The sequence below is a fragment of the Drosophila busckii genome, chromosome 2R (assembly GCF_011750605.1).
Source record: "Drosophila busckii strain San Diego stock center, stock number 13000-0081.31 chromosome 2R, ASM1175060v1, whole genome shotgun sequence".
NCBI classification, from domain to species: Eukaryota; Metazoa; Arthropoda; class Insecta; order Diptera; family Drosophilidae; genus Drosophila; species Drosophila busckii.
The window spans coordinates 22,225,368-22,241,540 of record NC_046605.1 but is presented as its reverse complement, the minus strand read 5'-3'; the positions used below and the strand labels follow the sequence as shown (position 1 = coordinate 22,241,540).

The 16,173-nt window shown below is 37.0% G+C and overlaps 2 protein-coding genes across 6 annotated transcripts; both read left to right on the top strand.

The window, feature by feature from the left end:
- The first annotated feature begins 2,115 nt into the window (after nucleotides 1–2,115).
- LOC108604549 lies at nucleotides 2,116–4,486 on the top strand. The gene is made up of 7 exons (XM_017994076.2): nucleotides 2,116–2,465; nucleotides 2,534–2,841; nucleotides 2,892–3,454; nucleotides 3,512–3,658; nucleotides 3,721–3,831; nucleotides 3,889–4,046; nucleotides 4,114–4,486. Exons 1-7 carry the CDS (start codon nucleotides 2,249–2,251, stop codon nucleotides 4,395–4,397), a joined length of 1,788 nt encoding a protein of 595 aa, XP_017849565.1. The 5' UTR covers nucleotides 2,116–2,248; the 3' UTR covers nucleotides 4,398–4,486.
- A 94-nt stretch (nucleotides 4,487–4,580) lies between these two features.
- Nucleotides 4,581–7,577, top strand: LOC108604547. 5 transcript variants are annotated; one of them, XM_017994071.2, is made up of 7 exons: nucleotides 4,581–4,909; nucleotides 5,553–5,860; nucleotides 5,922–6,484; nucleotides 6,537–6,683; nucleotides 6,736–6,846; nucleotides 6,924–7,081; nucleotides 7,145–7,577. In XM_017994071.2, exons 1-7 carry the CDS (start codon nucleotides 4,693–4,695, stop codon nucleotides 7,429–7,431), a joined length of 1,791 nt encoding a protein of 596 aa, XP_017849560.1. In that variant the 5' UTR covers nucleotides 4,581–4,692; the 3' UTR covers nucleotides 7,432–7,577. The 5 variants fall into 5 exon arrangements, with proteins under 5 accessions (XP_017849560.1, XP_017849561.1, XP_017849562.1 ...); XM_017994074.2 differs by lacking the exon at nucleotides 4,581–4,909 and having other exon boundaries at nucleotides 5,790–5,864; nucleotides 7,145–7,575; XM_017994072.2 differs by lacking the exons at nucleotides 6,924–7,081; nucleotides 7,145–7,577 and having other exon boundaries at nucleotides 6,744–6,834.
- Nucleotides 7,578–16,173: the final 8,596 nt, after the last annotated feature.

Below are 16,173 nucleotides of genomic sequence, written 5' to 3'. Positions count from 1 at the left end.
AGTATGCTATATAAGATTCAATAATCGACTTTCCCCGAAAGCTTTACCGTTATTGCAACCCAATATTAATTGAGTAGATAAATTCAGTTCTTTGTAAAATTTCCAGGTGTTATTTTCCAAATCCAAGCACGGCAATAACATTAAATATTTTTTATGGATATTCAATAAAATAGACACATCTGTTGCGTTGTCCATACTAGTTCTAATGAGTAGAATATTAATCCAAATTTAAGACATTTTCCTCTAGTTATTGCGTGCTTCCACATGTTTTTCTTTTGATAATTTTCCGATAACTTATCTGGTGTAATTTTATTTAAGCCTAGCTTTAAGATGTAATGGATGCTCAGGACTCTGTAGCTCTTGTTTAACTCTTTTTTGACAGCTGCTATTTCGGTGTCACCTGCTACTTATATTTTTTAGCTAGAGCTTACAATGAGTTGCTCTTGTGTGAAAATCTTTTGTATACCCAGTATATTTGGAGATTGTTTTCACTTTAATGAAGGCAATTTGCAGTTGCGTCGTGGTCACAGACTCAGAAGGAAAATGAGAGATTTCGTGTTTTACTAGGATCGCTTCTCCCCCCCCTTATCCAGGGACAGTATAAATGTATATTTTCCTGAAGCCAGGTCTCGCTGATTAGCATAACGTCTATATTATGTTGAGATTCGCCGAGCATTCCATAATCCAAGTTAAGTGCGCGTGGGATCTTTTTGTGTCGTTTTAGAGACTGAGACACATTTGCTTAAGAAACTGTTTCGTCCCCTGTATCTTCTTTTACATTCTATAATATCATCGACACCAGTTTCGAGGTTTTCGCTTCCGGAAATTTTTGCCACGTCTCTTATTGAGTCGAGCTCATTAACATACATGTAGCTGAGCAAAGCTTTTGCTCTGACTTGCACTGGTTTTCCGAGTCGAATAATTTTCTGGGGCTCTCTGTAAGCGAAGCCTCTGCATAGGAGATGTTTTCTTGCATCAGCAGTCTTGTCGAAGATTTACTGATATGTTTATAACCGTTGATTTTTGGACTTCGTTCATCAGTTTTGGCTTTATACATGCCACAATCCTTGGACCAAGCTGCATGCATACCGTATCCACTGCGACTTTTGTGCACAAAGCTTTAGGATGGTTTACGGTACATTTCTTGCAAATGTATGGTCTCCAGCAATTATTTTATAGTATGACTGAAACCTTATCATCTGTGACAGATTTTTCTTGGGTCTCTCTACTGAGACTCTTTGGTACCCAATTAAGTTGATTTTGAATGTCTACTTGTTATCAGAATCCCTGCACAGCTCAATGAAGAAGAAATTGTTGGGTCTTAGTTCTTCCAAACACATGAACGACTTTATGTCCATGCTGGCTGAAGGCCAGATTGCGAGCAACAACATTAAAAGCTTTTGCTTCCTTCAGCTGATAAGAAGAATGATGCGTATTCTTTTCTTTTAGAAATTTTACAAGACGATAATAAGCATCTGAGTGTGTTTTCAATGGCATTTCGTAACATTAGAACATTCTAAACTGACTTTTAATAGTTCATGGACCTCAAAAGTAATTTATTCTTCGAATAAAGTCCCCCTAGATTGACAAAATCTTATATCTTAATCTTATATCTTGGCACACTAGGCCAAGGGCGACTATGCGAAGCTACATAAAACCTCTGGCAGTGTATTTCACGGCTTACATATTTTTACAAACGTATAAATTATTCTTATTGTTTTTGGTTTGAACTGTTTTAAAGGTACATTGGGCATTATTATATTAGTTTTTAATTCTCATGATTTGATTTGCCAAGAGACCCTACAATCAGATGGAAAATTTTTTTTGTAGATCAGGCACTTTGAATCGGGTGCATTATATATGCATATATGCATTATATCATCATAAGTAAAACCAACTTTTGGCATAAGAAGCCATGTCAATAAATATCGTATATTCAATTGCTTTTAGAAGTTAGAGTTTAATATGTGGTTAGCTTTGAGAGCACGCAGAGCTCGCATATATCATACATATTCAATAGATTGGATTTGTATTTGTATTCCATAGATTGTAATCTGATTTTAAATTATTGTTAGCAACCCTTGATTTACCTTTTTGCTATATCTTTCAACACCTAAACTTGTAATTTACACAACTAAAACTTAGAACATTAGACTATTTGGTAAACTACATTACAGTCTCCGAAAATAATAACACAGAGACTTGAATGCATTATTGACGTACACTTACAGTACATATCAATTTTAAAATGCCGTGTAATTTGCGAGAGAAAGTGGGTATCTCACGCTCCAAGCGTGATAAGAATAATGAAAGAGATATACTGGCGCCTAAGCCAGTGCATCCACGGGCAATGCGTTATCATGGACTTCTGAGCATGTCTACTGTGAGCCAGCATCTGGTGTTTGATGAAAAATGGACACCAAGCTCACTCACAGAGCAATTCAAATCGGTAGCTGAGATGTTAAGTAAGTAAACTGTAGTTAAACCAGCCCTTTAACAAACTTGTATTTATAATGCTTGTCTCCTTGGGAAGATCGCCGTATTGTTTTCAAGGCACATGAGTCAAAGGCTAATCGCCAGCGCCTGGGGTTAGAAAGTAAGCGGCTAAAAATACAATGTACAGATGGCCGCATGAAGCTGCAGAAAATCCTTTTCGGCGATAATGCGCATAAGATCCGTAACCTATTAATAAACTACAAGAGCATGCAGCGCCTATACCAGAAGATGCCCATCCATCTGGTTGTGGACAATATCAATCAGCGCACATTTGTCTTGCGGAAGGAGCGTGATCGCCTAGAATCTCGTTTGGGACAGCTGAAGCATGAATACAGAGAACTCTTGGTTAGTATAAGGTAGACCATTTGTCTTCGTTTGTTATATGCCATCCACAGCTGGACCGCGCTTGGCTTGAGAATCGCATAAAGTATCAAAATATGTTTGTAATGGAAGAAGAGTACAAGTCGAGGATATTCGCCAAGAAAATTGAAAATTCAAGTGTACGTTTGAAGGCTATCAAGACCATTAATAACACGTATAAGAAAATGATGCAGGTGCTCTTGCACGATGAAATCTTTTATGAACCAATTTTACACTCTCTGTGCGGCGACATGGAAGATCAGTCTAACTTTATAAGACACATACTCTACCTAGGAACACCGGCTATTGCTAAATTCAGAGAGCTCAGTGAGGAGTACAGGCATCTGGAAGATAAGTCTCGCAAAAACTTACAGGCTAAGCTACAGATATTAGCTTCATTGTCAAAGCCTCAAAACCAGTCTGGTGGACCTGAAGTTAGGGCTAAGGATGAGTTGCCACCATCCACAGATCTGATGCGTTATGTGCGTGAGACGCAAAGCATGTTGACACTCAAGCAGGAATTGGAGTCAATCCAGAAGACAATCAAGGAAGTGAAGTTGACTGCACTTTGCTCGCAAGCTAGGGAAATATACCCAAGGTATTTATTGATATTAGCTTTCGAGGCATTAGTAAAATATTTATCTCTTGGGTGCAGCATGAGGAATCAGGTGCACGAAAATGAAAAGTTGCATCGGGCCATTGAGAATGATTTGATAGCCCGTGGAATGCTTGAGATGAAAAAGAAATGTGCTACCGTACTTAAAGGCGTTTTGGTCGACAATCTATCTGAGGAAGAGATTAAGTAGGCATCTATTATATTTTTGTAAATCTTAAATATTTCATATAAGTTGTCATTCCAAACAGTCGTCTGGAACGTATAAAGGACTTGAGAAAAATCCTTAAGAAGGATGAAGAATTTGAGCTAGAATCGTTGGAATACATGAAGAATCGTGCGGATGCATTTGTAATGATGCGGTAAAAGTATTTATGGCATAAATATGATTATTTTTAGTAAGTATTTTATTTAAACAGGGTTAGCATTTGGAATCTGATTGATATTCTTCGCCACATTGATCGCCCGCCACGAAGCTTCCGTTCAGTTTACCCGAACTCTTATTTGAAGCTCCCATTGCTTAAATTCGAGATGTTAAATATGTTTTCAGTGCCGCCAGAGCTATATGAAGAGAACAGTTGAGTTTGCAGTGTACCACTTAATTAGACAGACCTTCCTTTCTAACGTTTGTGCTTTGAACACAGTCGATAGCATAATGCATTTGCTAAAGCGCAAAATCTACAAGGTGGTTAAGGCCTACAAAAAGGACACCGATAAACAGACCCTAAAACTCAATTGCGATAAATATCATCAAGATTACCTGGCTACAATTGCTGAGCAAGAAATATTTGACGAAGATGATCAACAGGCAGCTGTGCGCGAGGAGGATCTATTACATGACAAGACGATGTCTGGCATACCAAACCGCAAGCAGATAAAAGCTCAGAGTGCAAAGCTTATCGAGGAGCAAGCTAAGAAAGAAGAGTAAGCCTAGACATCGGATTATGTTTGTGTTTCTAAGTACAGTATATGATTTAGCTGGAATATACTTTATACTTTTGCTAAATACATTATTATTGTGGGTTTTGACATTTATTTAGTGGATCAAGCAGATCTTAGAGATAGCTGTCAACTCGACAAACACAAAAATACACACATACACAGAGTACACAAAAACACGTACATAAGAATATTATTTTTATTACCCAACAATTACACACATCACACTACACAGAAATAATAAACTGTAAATAAGTAAAAAAATATATCTACAACATAAAAAAATGCCGTGTGTCTTGCGAGAAAAGAGCCTATCCTATAGTTTAAAGCGTGATAAAAACAATGATCGAGACGCCTTGGCACCGAGACCTGTTCATCCACGGCCTTTAAGGTTTCACGGACTATTTGGTATGTCCTATGTACGACAGCATGTGATGGTCGACGACCGATGGACTCCCAACTCCCTTACGGAACAGTTCAGTGGCATGAGTGATTTGCTCAGTAAGTAAACACACTATACTTTTTATATACTTTGACATTTTTGTAAAAAATGGAAAAGGGTATTAAGCTGTGCAAATGTAGGTAATAGGGAGAAGGAGGCGTGGCAGACCCCACTAAGTATACATATTCTTGATAACAAAACAAACTGAGTCGATATAACCATGTCCGCCAGTGCGTCTGATGTTAAGCAAATGTTTATCGAGACTTATAAGGCGTAGGAGCAGTTTGTATGTGGTCCTATATCTCAGGACACTACGCTTTTATTTTATTTTTTTGTATTTCCTCCCTCTCCCCCGCAAATCGAAAAAAACACGATATTAATTAATAAAAAATTATTAACAAATCACAAAAACGCTTGGTTATGGATTTGACCGATGCCGAAAATGTTAGAAAGTTCGGTTTAATAACTTATTTACATTCTAATTTTCAATATAGTTAGCGGGGTGCGCTTGCTGACGCGTCATACAAACGTCGCTGCTGACAGCGAAAACGAGTTGTGACGCATTTGCTGTTTTGTGTGTATGTGTTTGTGAGTGTATGCGTGTGTTTGCTGCGATGTTCTAGTCAAAGTGTATATAAAAGTTGGTTGCGCCCAACTTTAATTCGTTCACTTTTTGTATTTTTTTGTATTTGAATTTATTAGACCGCCGCGCAATTTTCAAACATCATGAGACAAAAGCGAATCGACAGCGCTTTTTTAAAGAGAGCAAACGTTTAAAGCAGCAATGTCGTGATGGGCGTGCCAAGCTCCATAATATTCTAGCTGGTGATAATTCACACAAGATTCGTAATTTCTTGATCAATCATAAAGATATGCAACGTCTTTACCAAAAGATGCCCATGTACATGGTCGTTGATAATATCAATCAGCGCACATTTGTTATGCGAAAGGAGCGCGATCGTCTGGAGTTTCGCCTGGATCAGCTAAAGAAACAGTACAGGGAATTGTTGGTTGGTAATGGGTTAGTTATTCAGTATTTAATTGTATTAAAATGCAATAATTAACATTCAGCTGAATCGCGCCCTGCTCGAGAATCGGATCAAGTATCAAAATGAGTTTGTGCTGGAAGGGGAGCTTAAATCTCGTATATTCATAAAGAAAATCGAGAACTCCAGTGTGAGGTTGAAGGCCATTAAGACCATTAATAACACATATAAGAAAATGATGCAAGTGCTATTACACGACGAGATATTTTATGAGCCTATATTGCGCTCTCTCAGTGGCGACATGGAGGATCAGTCCAACTTTATAAAGCACATACTTTACCTGGGCACACCGGCCATAGCTAAATTCAAGGAGCTCAGCGAGGAATACAGGCAGCTGGAGGATAAGACTCGGAAAAATCTGCATGCCAAATTGCAAATGTTAGCTTCATTCAAGAAGCCCATGTCCTTAATAGCTGCGGCCCCCGCAAAAGCTAAGGAGGAAATCTCAGCGACTGCTGATCCCAAGCGTTATGTGCGCGAGACGCAGAGTATGTTAATGCTCAAACTGGAGTTAAAATCTATTGAGAGCACTATGAGAGAGGTAAAATTTGTGACACTTTGCTCTCAGGCAAGAGAAATATATCCACGGTAAGGTTGTTTAAAAAATCTCATAAATTGAACTCTCGCATATCTTTTATAGCATGAAGAGTCAAGTTAATGAAAATGAGAAACTCCATCGGTTGATTGAGAATGATATGTTGGGTCACGAAATGCTCGAGACCAAAATGAAATGCGCAACTGTTTTAAAAGGTGTGTTGGTTAACAATCTCTCCGAGGAGGAAATCAAGTAGGTGAATACTTTTTAATGTTCAATCATAAAAATCATTATATTACATCAGTCGTATAGAGCGCATTAAGGACTTGAAAAAAATGCTACAGGGGGACGAGGAATTTGAACAAGAGACGTTGAAGCACATGAAAAACCGTGCTGATGCGTATGTTATGCTACGGTAAGAAGTAAAATCTAGATGGTAAACAAATCATCAAAACATCAAAAACTAATATCAAAAATTATGACTTTTCAAAGCGTGAGTATTTGGAACCTGGTCGAAATTCTTCGACATGTAGATCGTCAACCAAAGCTGATACGCTCTCAGTATCCGAATTCGTACTTGAAGTTGCCTCTACTTAAGTTCGAAATGCTGAATATGCGAGCTGCTGCGCCTGAAATATATGAAGAGAATAGTTGAGTACTCCACTGAAATTCGATGATTGATCATTTCATAAGTTTGTGTTAAAATATTGTAGTTGATGGCGTAATGCATGTGCTGAAGCGTAAGGTTTACAAATTAATGAAGGGTTACTTGGTGGAGATGAAACCAGCAACGATTAAGCGTAACCGCGAGGAATATCATGCCGATTTCCTGGCCACTCTTGACATGTTCGAGCAAATCGACGATGAGGAACCACAACCTGTGGTGCCAGAAGAGGATCTGCTGCAGGAAAATAAAAAGGAAGCCAATATACCCAATCGCAAGCAGATCAAGGCTCAAAGCGTCAAGCTACTAGAAGAGCAGGCAAAAAAAGATGAATAATCACAAGTTAATTCGAGTTGACTTTTAAAACTCTTACGAAATTCCATAGCGTGCTGAAATTTAAGCTCATAAAATCCCTTTCTAGAGCGGATTTATATAAATTAGTCACTGATTTCAAAGTTTGTTGGCAATAATAAATTTGTATGTAAATAGTATTTTGCAAAATAATACAATCTATTTTTATAACAAGTGGACAGGTTAAAGCTGGGTGCCGCCAACATTTAAATACACTTTGACTAGGGCATCGCAGCAAACAAAATGCACTCAAAACACATCACACAAAACAGCGGAAGCCAGATGCTGTTTCGCTAGTAGCGTCTAGCAGCGAGCGGCGCCGCTGCGTCGCGCGACGTTTGTATGGCGCTCAGACGTTGCACCCGCTTGTTATATTAATTGAATGTCAAAGTTCCTAAGTTTTTTATCCGATCGTTCTGATCGTTCTGTATTCACAATCGGTCAAAAACATGACTAGGCAATTTTGTGATTTATGTTCAGTTTTTAAAGATTTTGTACTGCCTTTATATATCGTTTTTTTTCGATTTGCGGGGAGGGGGGGAGGAATAAAAATAATAAAATAAAGCGTGGTCCTTGATTATAGGAGCCCTACATACCAATTAGGAAGTTGCTCTAGCTCCTTAGTTGCTGAGAAACGCACATCGATAGACGACGACGGACGTGACGACGGACACATAGGCTTATATCGACTCGCTCGTCGAGCCTGATCAGAATTAATACTTATAGGGTCTGCCATCCTTCTCCTGTTAACATACTATTTTTGAGCTAATATGAATGACCCTTTTCCATTTTTTACAAAAATGTCAAAGTGTATAAAAATGGAAAAGTGTATCATGAAGAAAAAGTTGAATCGATTGACCCAGTCTCTGTCTGGAGCTAGAGGATCCAAATTTTATTTTTAAGTCGAAACATTTAACGGAAAAGTTTTTGATAAATAACAGCTTATAATGCTTGTCCGACTGATCGATTGGATAATAAACTTCGGAAATATTCACATTTTAAATTTCCATATAGATAGTGGAGATCGATTTGCTGATGTCGAAGCTGCATGCATGCGTCGGTGCTCACTAAACCAGCGAAATCGAGCTTTAACACGCAAGCTGCTGTGTGCTTCAGAGAACGGCAAGGGTACACCCACCCAAAAAAATAACATGTTACTAACATGTTGACATCCATACACATAACTGAAATCGCGGCTGCAGGCAGCCTATGCTTATTGCGCGGTAAATACCTTTATTTATCGTATCCTTGCACGCCAGTACATTTCGGGAGCAGATGTGTGGTGCCTGCAATGATTTGATGGCCGCTTGACTTTCTACAAAGAAGTTTATAACTTCCTACGTTGTCGTTGGCTGCTGTTGGATAGCTTCCGCTGCTGTTCTTATAACGAAGATCTCCGCGTGGAATATGCTGCAGTAATCTGGTAATTTGTGTGAGAGTTTTCACTCTGCAGCGCGCAGTAGACTGCCGCTCCGATTCCCGATTCCATCTTAGAACCGTCTGTGTATACATTTGGTTGCACTTTGGTCTAGACCTATGCACCAGTCGTTCCGGTCCCAAGCATAGTGGGGACACATTTTTAAATTGTTTCGGGGAGCTTATGTAGTCTGTTGCATATCCCAATCCATTACCAGATTGAGCTATGTCCAAAGAGCTGGATTTTTATATTGCGCCGTCGTACTTAGGCGTTGCGCAGCTTTTTTTATACACTTTGACATTTTTGTAAAAATGAAAGGGTATTTATGAAGTTGCTCAATGTATGTAACAGGAAGAAGGTGTGGCAGACCCCATGTGTATTTATTCTTGGTGAGCTCGCCGAGCTGAGTCGATATCCATGGTCGTCTAGTCCGTGCCGTCCGGTGTCCCGTTTCTGTCCGTTCTTTATGAGTGGTGTTCCTCAGGCAACTTAGAGTGAGCAACCAAATGGTATGTAGGTGCTCCTATATCGAGGATTTTTTACTTTTATTTTATTTTTTTTTTTCCTCCCCCCCCCCCCCCTCGAAATAAACCATATATAAGGCAGTACAAAACTCTTAAAATCTGGAAATAATTGCCTAGGTCATGTTTTCGACGATTGTGGAAAATTTTCTAACGATCGATTAAATACTTCAGGAATTATCACATTTCAATTTGTCAATTGGACCAGCGGGGTGCACTTGTGCTGACGCCCATTACAATACGTCGCTGCGCCGCAGCGGCGGCGTCGCAGCTGACAGGCTTTACAGCGAACGAGCTGTGATCGCGTTTTTAGTCTTGTTTTTAAATTTATTGATGTGGTGTATTGGTGTATTCGTGAGTGCATGCGTGTTTTTGTTGCATAACCCTAGTCGAAAGTAGTGATTTAAATGTTGGTGGCGCCCAACTTTAACCTGTCCACTTGTTTAACGTTAGGCTGGCTTGAATGACTAGGGGGAGGACACCCGTGATGGTTTCTAGTGCTTTTGTTGAAGTAGTTGTTAGTGCCCCCGTTATGCAGACTAGTAAAAGATTTTTTCAGGAGTGGTGTAGAGATACTATGACTATAACTATAAATGTGCTTCCGCAAAGACAAATCGTATAAGGAGTTTTCATTAAGGATCAAAAAATTACATTTACTGAATTTGACGTTTCCATTGTCTTCTTCTTTTATGTACATATGTATGTACAAGCCCCTAGTGTGAGCCCCCTTTTATTTCTGAGTAGGAGAAAATTTTATATGTTATACAGGTATATCATCATAAAAGATTTATTTAATTACCTTTCTTTGATATAAGTAATATAGACTTTTATACAAAACATTGAATTCTGAAAACAATTTAAGTTAAATTGAATGAAACTAAAATATTTTTAAGATATAAGCCGTTGCTTAAAAAATATTTCAAATATCAACACCTAATTAAAAATGAATTTAAAGTGCGTGAAACTTGGTGAAAATTATATGCGAATTGCACTAAGTATTTACTTTCGTGACCTCGAATGTTTGTATGTATATAGACTCTAGAATATATAAACTTTATGGGGTCTGCCACGCGTCCTTCTTTCTGCCTGTCACATACATTTGCACAACTTTCATATCAATTATGTCAAAGTTCATACAAATACTTAATGAGTATAGCTTGTTCAGATTTGGAAAATTATTGATAACTATATGGTCATGCAAGGCCAATAAATTTTACTCCTCAGCTACGAACAGCTGATCTCGGTAAAGCCCGCACTTTGGCTCTACACAGCGCTCAAAAAGCTCAAGCGCTCTCCTCTTTTCGCTTGCATTCACGCGCTCTCTTCTTTGTGCGTGCATTCTGCACTGCACTAATAAAAGCTCGCGCTCTCTTCATGCGTGCTCATTAAGTTCTTCTGTCTAAGCACTTAATTAAAATAACTTTACAATTCGCTGGGAATTATTAGGCCCTCCCTTTCATTCTATCGCCGTAACATACAAGATATAGTTCTGTAGTTACTCTCGTAAGCCGGTCTTACCGTCGCTTAACTTAGTTCTAATCGCTTACTTACTAATAATAATTAATACGCCCGTGCCTATAATTATTTATTAGTAAGAACACACTTAGTTTTGATCTTCGAAACAGACAGATATTGTTCTGTAGTTACTCTCGTAAGCCGGCCGTGCCGCATACATATATGTACGTACATACATTCGAAGCTCTGACTTGTGATATGAACTAAACCTAAACATAAACTACCTGCTGAAGGCATTAATAAAAATATATATGATAAAGAAAATTCCCGTCGTTTTCTAATGTATATTCGGGCTTATCGCGACTCGCAACAATACAGCTAGCGACAAGTCGTCAACTGCATTTTCTCTCAATATCCATGGCTCTTACGAGCCGAAAAATATAGAAATTTAAATCTATCTCCATAAAATGGAATTCACGATCGGCAAAAAAAAAATTACTTTTACCACTAACATTCAAGGATGTATGCTTTTTGCTTTTACGAACGGCAAAGGATAGAAATCTATGAAAAATATTTAATGACTTTGGCGTATTGATAAAATAATGAGAATTAGCGTGTTTTCTTTTTCCCAATTTATATTATATATGGCTTCCACGAATGTCAAGAGAAATTTTTAAATAGAAAATTTGAAATTTACACTAAAAAAATAATTTATTTTTTTACAGTTTGGCGAAGTAATATACAGATAATGCCGGGGAAACTGTATTTCGTCTTCAACAAGGATGGTATGCACGAACGACAAAAGATAAAAATCTTAAATTTTCACTAAGTGTCTATTGAAATTTTATTGTCTATATAGTGGATCGCATTATTCAGATAAAGACTAAGAAAGCATACAATACCAAAAACAAACAATCCCATTTTTTATGCGGTATAAAATTTTAAAGCTTTTTTAATGCTATCACAAAATCATTCTGATAAAAGATAAAATAAAGGCCGGCTTGACAACACGTTTGCTGCTTTAAAGCAGAAAGGTGGCAAAAAACAAAATCCATCACTTGGTGGTCAACATAATATAATAATAACTACGTAATGCGATAATTTGCTTGATAATAAATTTAAATACTACTTTTGATGTTAATAGTTCAGTGTGAAACTTTTGGCTTACCATCTTCAACAAATGATACAATTGAGACATTCGATTCTCTTGGAGTGTGTGAATTTTATATTATATATGAGATATTATATGATAGGTATTTTCTTGAGAATCAACTTAAAAATGCATTTAGTCTAAGTAGATACTTTTGTATTGTACGTAGCTTAAAAAAAGCCAATATTTAAATTGTAACAAACGTGAATCATTAATGTGAAAATCAAATACAATTATCACTGCTCCAAGTGAGTACTTTATTAATTACTTTATATATTAAGTCATTTTCTGATAGGCAGTCTTTTCACTTCGTCTCATGTAAGCCTGCAAAAATATTTAAGTGTTTCACAAAGTGTTTAATGAACAACCAGAAAGGTTACGCATAATATTATTAATACATATATGACAAGAGTGGGTTAAAGACATCTAGGCATCTTTAGATTTAATTTATTTTAATTTACACCAGCTAAAAAAGGCGGTCAAGTCTTCCCATAATTGTAGTCCTAAGCAAATAAACAACAAATTGACATTCTTATTTAAGCATGTTTATGTGATTTTGTTGCTGGGCTTGTCTTTGCTGCTGTAATAATTTCGTTATAAAACAAACACAAATGACATTATTCGCACGAAAACAGGATGGAAATTTGGATATGCAACATCTGTTGCCGCACGACTTTCATCGTTAGCTTCTTTGCAACATCGTCCACAACAGAAACAACCGCAACAAACAGCAACAGCAATAAATTCGATAACAACATTTGTACAGGCGCCTTTGTTTTGCTCTTTAGCTTCCGGACATCACGTTATTGTGATAATGCATTTTTATGTATTATCTTTTTTTTTTTTTAAATTACTAGGTTACATAGAAAATAATTATAAAAACTATGAGCACGTTTTTGTTAAAACTACAAATTTTTACAATTGTACAAAAATACATGCACTCATTGTAAGTCACCATACTTTTTACCGAACTTCTTATTATTATTTTCATCTACTCTATTAAATTAGTAGCAAGCAAAGCTGCACTCAACACTGCCTGGAACGTAAGCAAATATCGCGTAAGTAGTGAGGGCTGTAGCAATTTGTGAGCTCACCCAGTAATTTTAATTCTGAACGACCTTCTTACCACTTACCACCACGAGCTTACCACTTAAAGCTTTGTAAAAGAAGTTGCCATCGACTTTAAATAATGAGTGTGGCTTTGAGACTGATGTAATAAAAGACTGCTACCACTGCTGCTTAAAATGTTTGTGATGATCCAACAATAAATCGCTGGTTACCTTAACAGCATTTGACCCCCAGCGCTGAGCCAGACACGTTTCTTTTGCGAGCAAGCCACCACGTCTGTCTACTCATTTCTTATTTCTATGGTCTTATCAGAAAAACAACTTGAATTTCCACAGTATATCTTCTAATTCATCATTTCTGCACAAGATCCAAATTGTTGACCTTAAGCATTGTTGTAAAATTATTTACCGTTATCTGTAACTTCCCACACACGCACACGCTTACATAGACAAGAGTATTTCTAGCTTATTGTATTAAGTTGTGTGCATTAAGCTATATTGTCATGACATGACTTGGTTTTGTTGGGGCTCTTACTGTGGAATATTGTGTAATGAACAAACGTACACTGCTTGCCACTTAAATAGGACACCCTGTATGCTCTCTTTGCAGCTGCTCATAACTCGAAAACGAATTGGTAAAATTACGGTACTGTTTTCTGCGTTTCATTCCAAGTTTTTGGATTAGCTCTTTGCTTATGAAAGTTGTTTTGCCTTGTGTAAGCATTCGCAAAAAATTCCAATGTAATTTTTGCGCCACTTGAATAAAATGCATTTTTTAGTCGTGTTCGTTTGGCACGTGCCACAGAATTTGTTGACTTAAACTTTTGTCTTAATTTGGAGTGTATATAATCTAAAAAATTTTACAATGGGGCTGTTGAACTCATATGCAACAGAAAAGAAAATCTAAGACTACAAGGATTATTGGCCTTTCTATTGCCAAAATAGCAAAGAAAAAATCGACAGGATCCGTCACGTTATAACAAATCTTTTAAATAATGAGGCCAATTATGGTAAAAACATGAAGGGCCGCACTCACAGTGTTATTACTATAGCGGACAAGCGACTTTTATTACGAGAAACATTCAATTCGCACGACTCTTTGGCCAATATCAGGGAAAAATGCAACGTCAAAGCAAGTTTGACAACCATGCGTCGAGTTATTAATAATGCTCCATATCTGAAGCGACTAAAAATCAAGAAGAAGCCACCACTTAACCCGGCTCGGAAGATGCAACGCCTTGATTTCGCGCACATGTGATTTCTCGCGCACATGTGACTTGGACTTCGAAATGGCAACGTGTTGTGTTCTCGGACGAAAAAAAGTTTAATTTGGAAGGGCCCGATGGCTACAGTTACTATTTTCATAATCTGCGAAAGGAACCACATGTGAATAATATCTAAATAAAATAATATTATTATTTCAAAAGGATTGAAATATTTTTAAATGGTTTTTAGTTAAAGTGTCCTATTCAAGCAAAATAAATACTTCACAATTCGTTACTTTTTGATTAATATTTTTCTTTGTATACTTACAGCCTTTGAAAATGTTGTAATTACTACATTTAAAAAAGCTTTTTAAGAACACAAAAATTATTTTCGACTTTCGAGATGTCCTATTCAAGTGGCGAGCAGCGTATTACTCGAAGCGCTCCAAAAAAGTTTAATAAAAGGGAATTTGTAAAGTTCGTATGGCTTATTTAAATTAAAGTCTCATCTCCATTAACAGGCATCCAATCAATTTCGCTCAAGTGCTTCAATGAAGCATATCAAGATGTATTACATTTCCGGACATCGTTTGGAAACATCTTCATTAACAGCCGACACTAAGAGTGATAATTATATTGTAAAGCTTCCATATCATTTCAATGACATGAAGAAAGTGAAGTGAAGAATAATAGGCAATAAGCAAGAAGCAACCAAACATTCAAGAGAGCAGGTAATCAGACGACCAATATTAACACTAATAGCTCCGGAGCGCACAAGTCGACAAATGGGCAAAACTGTTTACGCTATTCCATCAATTGCTCACATTCTGCAGTCGTGTGGAGGGTGCAAACTTCCATCGCTAGGGACGCCTTAAAGATAATGGACACTAAATTATATTCAATTACACCTATCGTATTCTAGATTGATAAAATTCAATCAAAGACAAGTGGACAGGTTAAAGTTGGGCGCCACCAACTTTACGAGACTACCCCCTGATAAGCGTCAACAGTCGTTTTTTGCTGTAGCGTTCAGCAGCCGCACGCCCCGTCTGCGTCGGCAGCCGTGCACCCTGCTGTCGAAATTGAAAATTGAATGTAATTAATCTAGTTATTTATCCTGATCTTTCTGAATTACAAATCGGTCGAAATTACGATGACTAGGCAATTTTGTGATTTATTTCAGATCTTTTAACCTTTTTTTACTGCCTTATATATCGTTTTTTTCGAATTGCGGGGGAGGGGGGAGGAAATAAAAAAAAAATAAAATAAGCGTAGTGTCCTGGATATAGGAGTACCCACATATCAAATTGCTCTAGCTCTTATAGTTGCTGAGAAACACTTTATGGGGTCTGCCACGTCTCCAGACGTGAGTATATCGAATCATTCAATGCTAATCAAGAATATATATAATTAATGGGGTCTGCAACGCCTCCTTTTCCCTGTTACATACATATGCACAACTTCATAATATCCTTTTCTATTTTTATAAAAATGTCAAAGTGTGTAAAAATAGTTTATGAATTAAAAATGTAAATCTTGTTTACGTTAAAAAATTTGTATACAATTTTATTTCTGTTGCTTTGAAAAAATATTGTTTAAATTATTGTACTCAACTATTTCAGATATGGCTTGAAAGAAATTATAAATGTAAGTTAACAGACTGATATGAAGAAACTAAAGTAAAATCAACATCTTTGATTTCGCTTCAAACGTCCTTGACTTTTTTTGACAGGCCTTTTTTTCCCACAAAGTTTTTTTAATAATTAAAATTTATTAAAGATATTTTTAAATTTTCAATATGTTTCGTCGCTTACGTTAGAATTAAATTAATTAAAATTTAATATTTTGGGTGCAAATGATGTTGGTACTTATAAACATATTTGCATAAATAAACAAATTTCGGTAAATAGCT